We start from the raw sequence: 17349 nt of genomic DNA, 5'->3' as shown, positions 1-17349 counted from the left end.
GATTTCTCGCTTACTGAGCGTCTTCTCGCAGCAAGCTTGGTGTTTTTGGTATCGTGAAAGAGTACTTTCCTAATACAAGAAAAATCGTTTTGCTGTTTAGTGTCTTTTTAATCACGTTTTAGGCTATTTGCTGCCGATATTTTGTAGATGACATGTGTGTCTCTAGCCTTGAAAATGTTGTGTCAGTACTCCTTTAGGCACGACTCTGTATGCAGTGTCTGCCCAAAAAGCCATTGCAACACAAGTAGGCGATTGTTCAGCCTACATGTATGGCATCATTTTGTGGTTTTGGGACGTTAAACCTTATCAATTATTATTATTACATGTATGGCACACACTTCCCTTTAGCTCCCTGCGTCCCCAGTGCATTTCACTTTTGAAACTGCATTCACGCCTTGTGGTGCAGTTTTTAGAAGGAAAAGAAAGAGGAATTGTATGAGGCAATTTCTTTTCACGACAATGCCAGCCCTGTCGAGAGGGAGATGGAAACCGAACAATGTGCCCTGCTTGGTTCGGTCAGTTATCGCTCCTGTTCAGTACTTGGCTAAACTCGTTTCCCTTTGTTTATATGCAACATTGTGCATGCGGCAAGGACTGAGCATCTCCAACAGTATTTTCATCTCAATCTTACAGCACTGCACTGGCCGCTGTGTACCCAACATTTGTGGCAATTTGGATCATGATTGGTTTTAACTAGGGGTGTGCAAATATTCAAGTTTCGAATTCGAATCGAATAGTTCCTAATCGAACAATTCGATTCGACTTTCGAATAGCTAGTATTTCAAGTTTCGAATAATTTGACAGGAAGAATATCTAAAACGCGACAAAGGCCAATGGTGCAACTTGGTTAGGGTAGGGTGGCTAAAACTAACGCTAACGTCGCCGTTCATTAAACTTTCACTGACATCATGGTTCAAAAGTGAGCACATGTTGATCTTAAAGGAGATTATGTCATTTCCTAACGTAGAAAAACACACGAGTAAACTGTCAAGTCCTTCACAACTTCGCTCCCGAGACGAAGGCACGGACTTCTTACGTAGTTCGGTCGCACATTCCACAAGCGCCGTAAAACGACCCGACTTTGGCCTGCGAAACCCTCGGTGATTGGCTTTGCATGTAAATATTTGTTCACGCTGGGCAGTCGCCACTGCCGCACCACACCACTAGTTCAGACACTCCCATCGTTCCAGCGTGCAGTTAAAACGCTGCTGTGAACGGGCGCCCGAAGACTTATGGGCCTGGAGCACCCATGGCGATGAAGCACATTACCGTTGTCAGATGAGCCTTATTGCTAGACCATGGGGAAAGAAAACTAGCTACCGTACCCCCCTCTGTTAGGAGGTGGGGAGTGCTGTTGCTGATTGGAATGGCAGTTCTTCTGTCAACATGCATGCGCGCCCATAAAAGCTGAAACAAAAGCCACTCCCGAGCAAGTGCATAATGAAGCTGTCAGCAAACCGTAGCATCCCTGATTTTTTCTTTGTCTTGCTGTAACTGGCGGTACACATTTCGTGTAAATATACTATTCGATATTCGATTCGATATTTGATATTATTGGCCACTATTCGGCACTATTCGATTCGAGATATTATTTCACTATTCGCACACCCCTAGTTTTAACGCACCTCGAGATACTTACAGTGCAGCTTTTCTTCGCGGCTGTTCAGTTTGTTCTCCTTGTTTTTCTTCAAGGGTCGAAAACGTGACAAAACCCGCACGAACTGGCGGAAATTGATGCGGTCGTCGTAGGCATCCATGAAGAAAGCGTGCACGATGCGGTCGCCCAGTGGATTGATGGCCAGCTCTGGGATGCGCAGAAAGTCTTCGCGACTGCAAACAAGTTCAACGTAAGCCTGTACTAACGCACACTATAAAGTGGCTCTGATCGCAATCCGCGACTACAGCTGTTGTCAGAAAACGATGGTGGATAATGAAAGTGCACTGGCAAGCAAGACCGCATGACAAGTGACAACGCTGACTTTCATACTAACGACAATTTTCTAGAGTATTTACACAGACACACACACACACGTACACGAACGTGTGTGTGTGTGAACCACGAACTTGCACGCATGAAGCTACACGCCAAAAGAAGCACCGAGTCTTCGGTTGAGCTTTTCAACGGTAGCACTTGTGCAAGGGGAGACCACCCCAAGGAAATTAAGGTAGTACTGTACGTAGTAAATACAAGGACATTCATCGGCGCGGTTTCAGCCGAGTTACGCTGAAAATCGTCAGCTGCACCATGCTCGGTGCCTTGACAAGAGTCGCAAAAAAGTTAAAAGGACACTGTGAAGCTTAACGCACGTTCACATGGATTTCCATGAGAACGAGAGTCGCTCAGCGGTAGAGTGACAAACGTTGTCCACAGTACTAGCAGTGCAGCGGACGGCTTAGTTTCGAACACCCCCAAAGACTCGCTCACCTAAGTGTACCGTTGTCAGTCTTGTCCAGGCTGGTAAATCTGCTGTACAGCCGCTCGATCTGGTTTGGCGAAACTGCGAGAATGACCTCGGATGAGCGGGTGTGTTCGTCAGAAAGCGCGACAACTATGTTGACAAGCGTTGGATAGGGTGACTCCTGAAACAACTCACAGCCAGTCTCCTGCTGGATCTCTTGAATTTCCTCTTCTTGGAGCATTAGTGAGGACCGCGTGCCCATGGTCGCAAGCGAGACAGTTTACCCGGCTGCAAAACGATGTGGGGACCAGCTCTACGAACGGTGGGGAAACCCAAAGTGGCAACGATTGTGTGAAACACGTACGAAATAGGTCGAGGTGGCCTCGACGTTCTCGAAGGGAATGCTGACCTTGATAGTAGCGGCACTCCACGCGCGCGACGACGCCACGACGCAAGAACTATCTTCTCCGCTAAAGCAAGGTAGCGCTGCTTTCGCTTGCGACATTTAATATACTGACTGAGCCACAGCGCCAAAAAGTGGTCTGGCAACGCGGGTATGTTTTGGTGGCTCTTTAGTCGCTCCCACTATAGAGTGCCTAGGGTGCCTTGATGCCCGCGCGCTCCGCTGAGGGTGAGGACAGGCGCGTCGTCTGCTACGACGGCCGCCATTGCGAATCCCGCCGCAGCTCGGCAGCATGCGAAACGCGCTACACAAAGCGCTTGCGGTGCGCGGATACGTCCGAAAATAAGTGCACACTAGTGAGCTTTCTCTTTTTTCTTTTCTTTTTTGAAGCTTGGGCAGCTTTTATTGCTGTTGTTGCCTAAATTTTATTAACGAAGCATGTAATTCATGCAAGCTGACGGCCTGTGCATGTGTTATGCGCTAGAGCCTAGAGGTAGACGTACACTCTGCTTTGTTGAAAACAAATCCTCTTCCTTACGCCGGAAACGACAAAGTCTATAGCCTTACTTAATTTTCTCGCAAGCTCTGCCTTCCATATACACAAATAATTATCGTTTAAAGTATTTGTATACATGTCAGCAGCAGCAGTATATGTATCTGAACACACACAATTTAGTGCTGCGAAGCTACCTAAGCGCGGTTAAGGTGGCTCATTTTGCTAAGTTTGCAAACAATTTACTCGTTTATTATAATTGCATCGTACATATTGTACACACAATAAAGGGCCGAGGGGCAGTACGGTGTGAATATCCTGGTAAAATGAAACGAAAGCTTCTTTATCATTATTATTGCTGACATTTCTTGCTCGCAATCTGTAGCCGCTACTCTATCGGCACTCGAGTTGCACCTTGAGTCCTTATCAAAACGATGAATACGTTGTTGAGTAGTATGCCGTAAAACTTTGCATGCGCGCAGTATCAGTGCGTTTTTCCTTATTTTTCTGTATCTGCAGGTTTTCTCGCATGCCCAATTGCATGCACATTTTATTGAGTGTTTCCAATACTGTTTTACACTTTGTGCGGCAGATGCAGGGCGTCGTTTATTTGTCTCTTTTATTAATATTAATATTTGGGGTTTTCCTTGCCAGAACCATGATATGATTATGAGGGACGCCGTAGTGGAGGGCTCCATGAATTTTGACCATATCTGGTGTTCTTTAACCTGCACTGACATCGCACAGTATACGGGCCTCTAGCATTTCGCCTCCACCTAAATGCGACCGCCGCGGCCGGGATCGAACCCATGACTTTCGGGTCAGCAGCCGAGCTCCGTCACCACTATACCACCGTGGCGGACGTATTCTTTAAGGCGAAAGCCTTAAATGCCTAATCAAACGCGAAATTTGACCGTCGGCGTCCCGCGTCTATGGCGTCAGCGTACCACGACGTTGGGGACGAGGGATGCAAAATATCATCGTCACGTGATGACGTCATCATATGACGTAATCATGGCTTCACAAATTGTGGCGTGACGTCATATGATGCCGTTATCACATGACATCGTAGCTTGGTCAAAAGTGGGCAGATCACGGATGCAGTGCAAAACCAGGTGACGTGCCTCCGATCTTGGAGGCAATGCAAAACCACGCTAGGTGCGCAAAAAACTAACAAGATGGCTTTCGCTTTCGAGTCGTCTTAAGCGAACGCATAAGGGACCCTGTGAGTTTTTATTTCATTAACTGGTTTTTCATGACGTACTCATTGTACAACTTGATTTTATTTATTGTATTTTTTTTACTGACATAGCCTGTCTACTGTACACAATGCTTCCCCGTCTTCTTGTTGTTTTCATGCGTCTTCTCTGTATAGACGCTTCGCGAGAACTGTTTGTATGCGCATTCCTGTATGAGTCTTTATGGCTTACATTATTAATAAATAAGTAAATTATGCTTGCTCAAAGAAATAAAATACTGAATGTGTGTGTGTGTGTGTGTGTGTGTGTGTGTGTGTGTGTGTGTGTGTGTGTGTGTGTGCGCGCGCGCGCGCGCGCGCGCGCGTTAATATCCAGTGTACAGACCATTTATTTGTGCGCGTTAATGCTGCGCTGACAGAAGCAATTACACAAATAAAACGCAAATTACACAATAAAACACAACTGCCACTAGTCGATTCACAGTGATCGTAAATGATTAAAAAAACAGGAACTGCGTAATTATTTAAGAGAGGACGAAAATGTAACCTTGAAACACAGAAACAGGGAAGGATAAAAAACATTTAACTGCACACACACATACATGGGCATCAGACCAGCACAGAAGACGTACTTGAAACACGGAAAGGAATATAAAAAACAAGAACCCGCCGTGGTTTTGGTTATGGTGCTTGACTGGTGACCCGAAGGTTGCGGGATCGAATCGCGGCCGCAGCGGTCCCATTTCGATGGAGGTGAAATGAAAGAGGCCCGCGTACTTAGATTTAGGTGTACGTTAAAGAACAACAGATGGTCAAAATTTCGGCAGCCTTCCACTATACACGGCGCATCTCATAATCATATGGGATTCTTGGGACGTAAATTCTCACAAATAATTATTATTTGGAAAAAAGAAGGATTTGATCTGCAGACAAACACGCATAATATATTCCATGATACATTTCAAATCACAAAAATAGCGAAAGCAAAAATCAAAGGCAGATACAGGACCAACCAAGTGCAGTAAAGAATGTTTGCGAAGAAAAATGCAGGATTCATGCACACGTGAACCAAAGCATTTTAAGCATGTAGCTGATATCAGTGTGTCCATTTATTACGCAAGGTTAACACCGCCAGAAGTTGCCCTTGCATGTGCATTCGAAATACCGGCCGGAAACTTACGCTGCAAGTGCATAATGTGTTCTTCGGATGCCGCTTGTGACGTTTGATTTTTACTGTCCAAAGAAACCTCGTATCTTCTAAAACGATACAGCTCCCAGCGTTTCTGGAATAATTGGTGCACTGCGGCACGCAACACCCGGCCATGGTGACGGTAGCGAGCGCATAAAACTGGAGGGAAACGAGCGCCGACCTAAAAACCGCACGCGCGCCACGCACAAGAGACCGGGCGGGGGATTCAAAATGGCGGCTACGCTGCCGCCAAGGCCGAAGAGGCGGCACCTGCCCTTTCAAAAGCTGACACCACTCTAAGCGGGGGCGCGCGCATCGAGGCACTCTAAGAGTGCCTCGATGCGCGCGCCCCCGCTTAGAGTGGTGTCAGCTTTTGAAAGGGCAAGTGCCGCCTCCTCGGCCTTGGCGGCAGCGTGGCCGCCATTTTGAATCCCTCGCTCGGTCTCTCATGCTTGGCGCGCGTGCTGTTTTTAGGTCGGCGCTCGTTTCCCTCCAGTTTTATGCGCTCGCTACCGTCACCATGGCCGGGTGTTGCGTGCCGCAGTGCACCAATTATTCCAGAAACGCTGGGAGCTGTATCGTTTTAGAAGATACGAGGTTTCTTTGGACAGTAAAAATCAAACGTGACAAGCGGCATCCGAAGAACACATTATGCACTTGCAGCGTAAGTTTTCGGCCGGTATTTCGAATGGACATGCAAGGATAACTTCTGCCGGTGTTAACCTTGCGTAATAAATGTACACACTGATATCAGCTACCTGCTTAAAATGCTTTGGTTCACGTGTGCATGAATCCTGCATTTTTCTTCGCAAACATTCTTTACTGCACTTGGTTGGTCCTGTATCTGCCTTTGATTTTTGCTTTCGCTATTTTTGTGATTTGAAATGTATCATGGAATAAATTATGCGTATCTCTCTGCAGATCAAATCCTTCTTTTTTCCTAATAATAATTATTTGTGAGAATTTACGTCCCAAGAATCCGATATGATTATGAGAGGCGCCGTATATAGTGGAAGGCTCCCGAAATTTTGACCATCTGTTGTTCTTTAACGTACACCTAAATCTAAGTACGCGGGCCTCTTTCATTTCACCTCCATCGAAATGGGGCCGCTGCGGCCGGGATTCGATCCCGCAACCTTCGGGTCACCAGTCAAGCACCATAACTAAAACCACGGCGGGTTCTTCTTTTTATATTCCTTTCCGTGTTTCAAGTACGCCTTCTGTGCTGGTCTAATGCCCATGTATGTATGCGTGCAGTTAAATGTTTTTTTATCCTTCCCTGTTTCTGTGTTTCAAGGATAGATTTTCGTCTCTTAAATAATTGCGCAGTTCCTGTTTTTTTAATCATTTACGATCACCGTGAATCGACTAGTGGCAGTTGTGTTTTATTGTGTAATTTGCGTTTTATTTGTGTAATTGCTTCTGCCAGCGCAGCATTAATGCGCACAAATAAATGGCCTGTACACTGTATATAAACGCACAAACACACACACATACGCACACACACACGCACAAACACATTCAGTATTTTATTTCCTTGAGCAAGCATAATTTATTTATTTATTAATAATGTAAGCCCTGAAGGCTCATACAGGAATGCGCATACCAACAGTTCTCGCGAAGCGTCTATACAAATAATAATAATAATAATATCTGGGGTTTAACGTCCCAAAACCACGACATGATTATACATCTACACAAAGAAGACGCATAAAAACAACAAGAAGGCGGGGAAGGATTGTGTACAGTAGACACGCTATATCAGTAAAAAAATAAAAGAAACAAAGTCATGTTTTACAATGAGTACGTCATGAAAAACCAGTTAATGAAATAAAAACTCACAGGGTCCCTTATGCGTTCGCTTAAGACGGCTAGAAAGCGAAAGCCAACTTCTTAGTTTTTTGCGCACCTAGCGTGGTTTTGCATTGCCTCCAAGATCGGAGGCACCTCACCTGGTTTTGCAGTGCCTCCGTGATCTGCCCACTATTGACCAAGCTACGATGTCATGTGATAACGGCATCATATGACGTCACGCCAAAATTTGTGAAGCCATGATGACGTCATATCGTGACGTCATCACGTGACGATGACTTTTTGCATCCCTCGTCCCCGACGTCGTGGTACGCTGACGCCGTAGACGCTGGACGCCGACGGTCAAATTTCGCCTTTGATGCGGCATTTAAGGCTTTCGCCTTAAAAAATACGCCCGCGGCGGTGGTATAGGGGTGACGGAGCTCGGCTGCTGACCCGAAAATCACGGGTTCGATCCCGGCCGCGGCGGTCGCATTTGGGGGGAGGCGAAATGCTAGAGGCCCGTGTACTGTGCGATGTCAGTGCAGGTTAACGAACACCAGATGGTCAAAATTCATGGAGCCCTCCACTACGGCCGGCGTGCCTCATAATCATATCATGGTTCTGGCAAGTAAAACCCCAGATATTATTATTAATAAAAGAGACAAATAAATGACCCCCTGCATCTGCCGCACAAAGTGTAAAACAGTATTGGAAACACTCAATAAAATGTGCATGTAATTTGGCATGCGAGAAAACCTCCAGATACAGAAAAAGAAACTGCAGATACAAAAAGAAGGAAAAACGCACTGATACTGCGCGCATGCAAAGTTTTACGGCATACTACTCAACAACGTATTCATAGTTTTGATAAGGACTCAAGGTGCAACTAGAGTGCCGATACAGTAGCGGCTACAGATTGTGAGCACGAAATGTCAGCAATAATAATGATAAAGAAGCTTTCGTTTCATTTTAGCAGTACATTCGCACCGTACTGCCCCTCGGCCCTTTATTCTGTGTACAATATGTATGATGCGATTTATAATAAACGAGTAAATTGTTTGCAAACTTAGCAAAATGAGCCACCTTAATCGCGCTTAGGTAGCTTCACAACACTAAATTGTGTGTGTTCAGATACATATACTGCTGCTGCTGACATGTATACAAATACTTTAAACAATTATTTGTGTATATGGAATGCAGAGCTTACGAGAAAATTAAGTAAGGCTTTAGACTTTGTCGTTTCCGGCGTAAGGAAGAGGATTCGTTTTCAACATAACAGAGTGTACGTCTACCTCTAGCGCATAACACATGCACAGGCCGTGTGCTCACATGAATTGCATGCTTCCTTAATAAACATTTAGGCAACAACAGCAATAAATGCTGCCCAAGCTTCAAAAAAGAAAAGAAAAAGAGAAAGCTCACTAGCGTGCACTTATTTCCGGATGTATCCGCGCACCGCAAGCGCTTTGTGTAGCGCGTTTCGCATGTTGCCGAGCTGCGGCGGGATTCGCAATGGCGGCCGTCGTAGCAGACGACGCGCCTGTCCTCACCCTCAGCGGAGCGCGCGGGCATCAAGGCACCCTATCCCACTAAAAAGCCACCAAAACCACGGCCGGGCTAGACCGCACGCGCGCTTCTTTCCGCGCGTGCGGTCTAGCCCGGCCGGATTCAGAGCCTGAATGTCCAACGAGACGGAATGTACAACGAGACTGAATGTCCAATGGGTCACGTGACCGGCGAGACTGAATGTCCAACGAGACGGAATGTCCAACCGAGACGGAATGTCCATCGAGACTGAATGTCCAACGAGACTGAATGTTCAACCGAGACGGAATGTCCAACGAGACGGAATGTACAACCGAGACGGAATGTCCAACGAGACTGAATGTCCAACGAGACGGAATGTCCAATTTAGAAGAGATAAACGTGCCCTCGTTTGAAATTTCTCAGACAACTGATTCATTGGGTTAAGATAGCCTAACGGAAGATCGCATTTTTTTGTGTGTTTTGCAAACATTGACTGTCTGTGGCGTCGGGCGTCGTATTTTTGCTTCCGTATTCGCCTTACTGCATTTATCATAATTTCAAGTTTTGTTAGTTTTATTTCTATTTTGTATTTTTAGTTTTCATATGTATGTTGAATATGTTACTTTATTGCTTTATTTTGTTTGTTTGCATACTTTGCTGTTCCTGTTTGTCATAAATCGGACATCACAGCCCCTTTACGAGAGAGGGCGCTCCCTCGTCCACTCTGCGCGGTATCTATCTGCGTTTAAAGGGGTGGTGCCATCAAATTTCTAGGCTATGGGAGACCAGCGCTGGATAGGTGGCGCGCCGAAAAAGGGCGCCTGGCGGGGAGTCGCGGCATAACTCAGCCGCTCGCATGGCCTCCGCGCCGCCGGCTAATCTCGGAGGCCATGCCGCTCGCGCTCAGACGACCGGCCGCACAGCCCGCACTCTACCGCGGTGAGCGCACGCGCGTGCGCCGTTCCCGTGCTTCATTTTGGCGCGAACAACTCGAGCAGCCATTGCGCCAGTAATACTGATCTATGGTTCAGAAAAAAAAATAACTGTCTGAAGGCTACTTTCTCAGGAAAGCACTGGAAAACGGAGAGAAGCCCGGCAAAGCAGACTACGTCTGTGCATACGGCGTCGAAGAGACAGTGGTGTGCCGTGGTGGCGACTCCGTCGTCAATATTTTCTGGTTGCGTCCTGGGATTTGTGTCAAGCTAGTGCAGGCTCACAAGCCTCCATTGATAAGTACGTGCTGCGTCGATACCAGCTGCCCACTACCACAGTAAAAAAAAGTAAGAGGCAAGGGGTAGGTGCGTCAACGTTTTTCTGCCGTGGTATGTATGCCCAGCCCGCGGTGTGTATGCACGCGGACGTTGATCAAGCAAACCACCGTGCTAGCATAGCATGTATGCAGTCGCGCTGTTATGCTCGAGGGCGCGGATAGATTTCAGGCCACCGTGGCCGCATTTCGATGGGGTTGAAATACAAAGAACACCCGCGTACTGAGATTTATGTGCACATTAAAGAACCCGAAGCGGTGCGGTCAAAATTAATCCTGATTCCCCCACTACGGCGTGCCTCATCATCATACGTTATTTGGCACGTAAAACGCCAGCAATTGTCGATGTTGATCGAACACGTTTATTCTAAGCAGACACAGGCAAGCGAAAAAACTAACACAGTACATTAGGCGAATTAAACAGCGAGTAGAAATCCAAGACATTTGACCCTTTTCTAGCGAGGCATAAATTGCGATGTCACTTCGCCGCGGCAGCCAATGCACAGAGGAGCTTTACCGCATCGGCTGACTCCAGAAAGCTAAGATTCGAGTAGTTTGCTGCTTTGTTCGTGACAACAACCCTGTCTGTAGCACAAGTGAAGTTCAACGCAGGCATCCATCGCGTGCGTATTTCTCATAACAGTTCAGCGGCTTCAGCGAACGTGCCCCCGTACGCATCTCGTAGACAGACAGTATTGAATAAATCTAGCAGACACGCGCAATTCGGTTTAGAAACCAGCCCGACGCCACTAGACAGGAGAGCAAGAGCGGAACATACTGTGCTCGCCTGACTGCCGGGATGCAACGCCGCATCCGTTCCTATTCATATGTTTTAGAAGGAAAAGCATAGAAGGATACATCCTCCCTCATTTCTACATGTTGTGGCACTTGAATGCGGAACAGTACCGCCAGCACCCTTTAGTTTTGTTTCGGCGATACGCGCCCGCATCGCCTCAACCAGTCGCCACTCTCGTCCGCGGGAGCGGCTGAATTATGCTCGCTTTGGCCGCCAGGGCGGCACTGCCCACACCGCGAAAACTCCAGCGCTGGTTTTCTATAACGAGCCTGTTGTGGGTTTCCTTTGTATACAAGGACACTCCACACGAAGGGTTGGACACAGCAAACGTTTAGAATATATTTTAATTCACTTCCAAAGTGTACCTAAATGCCCATTCTTCCGATCAAAACCCATCGATGGATGGATGGATGCTATGAGCGTCCCCTTTAAAACGGGGCGGTGACATGTCTGCCACCAGGCTCGAAGAAAAAAAAAAAAAACCTTCCTTGTTTCATGTTGGCCTAATACCTTATCTACATTGATTAAATCTATGTTATTATACCAAAAAAATATAAATTCACGGTCCATCTCTCTGCCTCTTAAGGCAGAATGACCTTATTTCTCCCCCATTATTTATTTTTGTTCTTTATCTCTACTTTTCTGCCACCAATACTCTAACCGTCTCTTACTTTTATTTATTTATTTATTTATTTAAATACTCTCAATGCCATTGCGGCGTTACAGAGAGGAGTGGTTACAGGTTAGAGATGGCAGTCTTGAATGATGCATGATCAGGGTTGCTGGCGATGGAGGCAGGAAGGTGGTTCCATTCGGATGAAGTCTTCGGCACGAAGGAGTGGAAGTATATGTTGGTATGGCAGAATGGCACATGGACTTTGAAGTTATGGTCGATGCGAGATGAAACGTAAGAAGGTGGCGAGAACAATGTGCGTTTTATTTCAGGATTCATGAAAAAAATTTTGTGGAAGAGACATAGGCGGGCCTGCTTCCTCCTGTTAGAAAGGGTAGGAAGGTCTAGAGAAGTTTTAATTGATGAGATGCTAGCAGTACGGGAGTAATTAGCGACAATGAAGCGAGCTGAGCGATTTTGGATGGCTTCCAGTGCATTAATAAGTAAACAAGAATGAGGATCCCAGATTGATGAGGCGTACTCGAGTTTAGATCTGACTAGTGTTTTGTAAAGAAGAAGTTTTAATGAAACAGGTGCTAATGAAAAGTTACGGCGCAAGAAGCCGAGAGTGCGGTTAGCATTGTTAATCACATAACTGATATGATTATTCCATGTTAAATTGTTATCTATGTGAACACCTAGATATTTGTAAGTATTGACAGACAACTGAGAATTAGAAATTGAATAAACAGGGCTAGTGCAGTCAGTACTTCCTCGAGAGATCCTCATTATTTTACATTTGTTAATATTGAGTTTCATTGACCAGAGTGAGCACCAAGATGTAATGTTGTCAAGATCAGATTGAAGTAGTGATGAATCATGAGAGTTAGTTATTATGCGGTAGATGACACAATCGTCGGCAAATAGCCTGATTGTTGATGTAATGCTGGATGGAAGGTCATTAATATAAATTAGAAAGAGTAAGGGTCCAAGGACAGAACCTTGCGGCACACCAGATGTTACTGAACAATTGCGTGAGTCATAATCGTTAGCTGTTACATGTTGGGTTCTGTTAGATAAGAAGCATTCAATCCATCGTAATATGTTTGAGTCAATATTTAGCATGCTTAGTTTTAGTAGGAGTAAACGGTGAGAAACGGTGTCAAAAGCTTTTTGAAAATCAAGGAAAATGCAATCGATAATGGAGCCAGTGTCAGATGCTGAAAATAAGTCGTTGGTGAAGAGGAGTAGTTGGGTTTCACATGAGTAGTGTTTCCTAAAACCATGCTGACTGTTATGAAAGAAGTTATTTTCTTCGAGAAATATAATTAGGTTAGAATAGATTATGTGTTCGAGAAGCTTACATGGAATACTAGTCAAAGTGATGGGCCTGTAATTAGAAGGATTAGATGAGTCACCTGGTTTAGGCACAGGAACCACCTTCCCCGCCTTCCAGTCACTGGGCAATGAGGCATTTTGCAATGACTGTGAAAAGAGCTGTGAAAAAATGACTGAACAATAAATGGCAGTTTGTTTCAGAAATTGGGGAGCGATTCCATCTATGCCAGGTGCTGAGGCTTTCATTTTTAGTATGAGGTGAAAAAGCCCCAATTGATCAATGATGATTGGTTCCATTCGGGGATATCCAGGATCGGCTTGAATTGGTAAATGATGGGAGATGTCAACAGAAAATGAGTTTTTAAATACGTCTTGCAAAGCTTCGCAGCACCTGTCACTTGCAATCGCCAAACCAAGTTCGTCACAAAGATCAATGTTCTTATTTTTCGGACCATTTACAATACACCAAAACTTACGAGGGTTAGACTGTAAAAGAGAAGGAAGGGTATCGCTAAAGAAACTATGTTTAGCAACTGCATAAGCTTTTTTGTACTCTAATGTTGCGCTGTGATAAGCCGCCCATCTCTCCGTGGTATCAGATGATGAAGCGCTGCGGTAAAGTCGCTTTTTTCTATTACGTAAGCGAAGAAGTGCTGATGTGAACCACGGAGAGCGAAACGCCGTTCGAACAGTTCGCAAAGGAACATAACGATCTATAAGTGAATTAAACTTATTTTTGAACGATACCCAGTTCTCCTCTACAGTGTTATCAGCAGCACATGCAATGTATTTTTCAGTGAAAACTTCTAACTCGGTACATATAGATGCATAATCAGCTTTCGCATAATCTTTTATAACTTTAGTTGCGTGCGTAGGACGCTGTGGTTGCATTGCGCAGGTGAAGTGTACAATGCGATGATCACTAAGCCCGGGTAGGTAATGAATCGATGAAATGACCGAAGGAGTAGTTGTGAAAACCAAATCAAGTATATTGGAAGAAAATGCTGTGATGCGCGTGGGTTCATGGATTACTTGGGTTAAATTAAAATCATTGCATATATTTAAAAAGCGATTACCTTCCGCTGAAAGACAGCTAGCCGTTCCATTCTCACTGCTCCAAGTAACTTCTGGGAAATTAAAATCACCCATAACAAATATTTGAGAATTTGAGTATCTGACAGAAACTGCGTGCAAACAGTCATGGAAGTTTTCGCAAAAGTCTGAGGGGCAGTGAGGCGGACGGTAGCAAACACACAAAATCACTTCCTGATACGCAAAGCGAACGCACGCGCATACGATCTCTAGTGACGAACATATATTTCTATCGCGGACGTGTGCAGCTTTCCATTGTTGTCCCTAAAACCCAAGGCTTCATGTAGACTCGTGCCCACACGTATACCTGGGTGAATATCGCCACATTCAATCAGTACATGTTCCATCGTTTCCTTAGTTCCCCCGCAGCATGTACATTGTTCTTCTTCGTTACTGAATCTCGCTTTATAACGCCCGACCTTGCTTCAAATAGTAAAGCGCTTCCCCTTGAATTATCATAAAACCTTTCCCTCCTTATTTCGTTTTTTCCCTTTCGGTAGTTACTCAGAGCCGGCTTCTTTTCCATCGCTGCCATCCAATAAGTCCTCTCCGCCTCTCTGACCTTCCGCTTAATGCTCCTTGTTGCCATATCGCCCGCACTGCTAGCCGTATATTTACTGGTGAGCCTCCTAGTTCTTTTTCTCCACTGCGTGTCAACGCTTTTTCTATACAAATACCTGAAAACCTTCTCTGCCCATCCACTGTTCTTCATTTTCCTCAGCCTCTCTTCGAATCTCATTTTGCTCTGAGCTTCCCTCACTTCAAAGCCTGTCCATCCCATATCACCCTTTACAGCCTCATTTGTCGTCTTCCCGTGAGCGCCCAACGCGAGGCGGCCCACCGTCCTTTGATTTACATCCATTCCTGATTGTACCTCTGACTTCATGCACACTACTGAGTTCCCAAATGTAAGCCCCGGGACCATCACACCCTTCCACAGCCCTCGAAGCACCTCGTATCTATTGTATCCCCATAAAGCTCTGTGCTTCATAATTGCAGCATTCCTCTTTCCCTTTGCTACCGATGCTTTCTCTTGTACCTCCATATATCTATCCCCCTCATTTACCCATACTCCGAGGTACTTGTACTCGCTTACCCTCGGTATTTTTTGGCCCTGTATAAAGACCGCATGGTCCTCGTGATCATTGAATACCATCAATCCACATTTTGTTGCACTAAATCCTAGTCCTAGAGCCTCACATTCCCTTCCGCATATATCTGCCAGTCGCTGTATATCATCTTGACTGTCCGCAAATAAGACAATATCATCAGCATAAAATAGACCTGGAAGCTTCTGCTCAACCATCGTGCCGACCTGCTTGTGTGACAAATTAAATCCAATGTTGCTACCTTCTAGCGCTTTTTCCATCCTCACCATGTACAGCATGAATAACAGCGGGGACAAAGGACATCCCTGTCTCAGCCCCTTGCTAATTTCAACGCTGTCCTTGCTACTTATTCCTTCCCATTCTATACAAACTGTATTTTCTCGGTATATTTCCCTCAAAAGCTGTATACAGTCGTCACCTATGCCCACATCTTTCAGTATATCCCACAAAATTTCCTGATTAACGTTGTCATACGCCCCGGTAATATCTAGATAAGCTACGTATAAGGGCCTGTTTTCAATTTTCGATATTTCTATACACTGGGTAAGAACAAACAGATTATCGTCTAACCGCCTGTCAATTCGAAATCCATTCTGAAGTTCTCCCAAAATATCATTTTGTTCTACCCACGCTTCTATTTTTAATTTTACTGCTTGCATCGCCAACCTGTATAGCACCGATGTAATGGTTAGCGGTCTATACGAGCGAATGTTATCCTTTTCTCCCTTGCCTTTATAGATTAAGTTCATTCTACTTTTTCGCCAACTGTCTGGTATTTCCCTCTCCTGTAAGCACTTTTCTACGGCTTTCAGCAGTGCTTCTTTAGTTTTATGTCCGAGTTCGTTAATGAGGCTGACGGGAACCCCATCTAAGCCCGGAGTAGTGCGCTTAGGAATTTTTCCTTCGGCCTTCTTCCAATTGAAATTCTCTAGTACTACATCTTCGTCGGTTGCACTCCTTTGCGTACTTTTACTCACTGGGGGAATCCCCTGGGCGACCTTTTTAAACGAATCAGCTGTTATCTTTCGGATGTAACCTAGCGCTTCCGCTAGCGCGCCAACACTGACGTCTGTAGGAAGGGCAACGAAAGTTGTAGTGACGTCACACCAGATCTGCTGTAGTGACGTGAGTGACATCCGCCACCTCCGCAACGTACGTACCGGCTGTAGTGAACTAGAATATATTCTAGTTCACTATAGTACCGGCAAAGCATCGGTTGCTACATCACTCGCCGAGTTTCGATCGCTTCCTGGCTAAGTGCGTCACAGCCTTGTGTGGTCACGTGACCAAGCCTCCTACACTTCTACGTCACTGCCCAACCTCGGCGCCCAGAAACCGAAACCGAAAGTTGTCCATACAAAAGGCGATATTAAATTATTTAGCGAGAATACATGAATTTTGGTGCGTGCATCATGCTTCCTGGAGCTATAGGAAACGCTTACCTCAAAGAACACGCAAGCCACAAACATGGTGGCACCACCCCTTTAATCCCTGAGAGTGTTACCAGCGCCACTCGTAGCTAAGGCGGCGAGTGTGAAACACTATTTTTGCCAGAAAGCGTCACGAGGCAGGACGAAGCCCTTGCTATGAAAGCGCGAAAGAAGAATAGTTCGAGAGACGTAGTTAATTGTTAGAAAGCCAACAGCCAATTAAGCCAAATAAAACATTTGGGACATTATTTGTTGCTTTTTTTTAAACTACGATGTAATAATTATAACCCACATTAAAAGGAATCCAAGTAGACGAAAAAACGCCCTTTACATCGGTGGGATCCGAACACGCAACCTTATAATTACGGCGACGATTTGCGCTTGGTAACACTCCCAGGGATCAAGCTCACGTAAATACCCACCAAAGTGGACGAGGGAGCGCCCTCCATCGTAGCTTAATTGTTAGAGCATCAGACGCGTAATGCGAAAGTTGTGGGTTCGAATCCCACCGAAAGGAAGTGTGCTTTTTCGTGCCATTTAAGTCCTTTCAATTTAGGTCATATTCGTTACACTACAGTTAAAAACATCAACAAATAACGTACCTATGCTTTCCTTGGCTTGATTGTTGGCTTTCTACGAGCCCCTAGAACAATTCTTCTTTCCTCTCAAAGAATGCGGGTCGAAGAAGCTAGGGAGGAAAT

The 17349-nt window shown here is 45.4% G+C and overlaps 1 protein-coding gene across 1 annotated transcript in view; it reads right to left on the bottom strand.

Annotated features, from left to right (window-relative positions):
• The window catches only part of LOC119374429 (calcineurin B homologous protein 1), a 34907-nt gene extending 32076 nt beyond the window's left edge, over nucleotides 1-2831 (bottom strand). Inside the window, exons 1-3 of the mRNA XM_037644518.2 lie at nucleotides 2595-2831; nucleotides 2426-2498; nucleotides 1640-1830 (exon numbers count right to left, since the gene is read on the bottom strand). Coding sequence (XP_037500446.1) covers nucleotides 1640-1830; nucleotides 2426-2498; nucleotides 2595-2661 — 331 coding nt within the window. The 5' untranslated portion in view covers nucleotides 2662-2831. The remainder of the gene's footprint in view (nucleotides 1-1639; nucleotides 1831-2425; nucleotides 2499-2594) is intronic.
• Between the last annotated feature and the right edge of the window lie 14518 nt (nucleotides 2832-17349).

Source organism: Rhipicephalus sanguineus, chromosome 11, assembly GCF_013339695.2.
Source record: "Rhipicephalus sanguineus isolate Rsan-2018 chromosome 11, BIME_Rsan_1.4, whole genome shotgun sequence".
Classification (NCBI taxonomy): Eukaryota; Metazoa; Arthropoda; class Arachnida; order Ixodida; family Ixodidae; genus Rhipicephalus; species Rhipicephalus sanguineus.
This window is presented reverse-complemented; position numbering and strand designations above follow the sequence as displayed.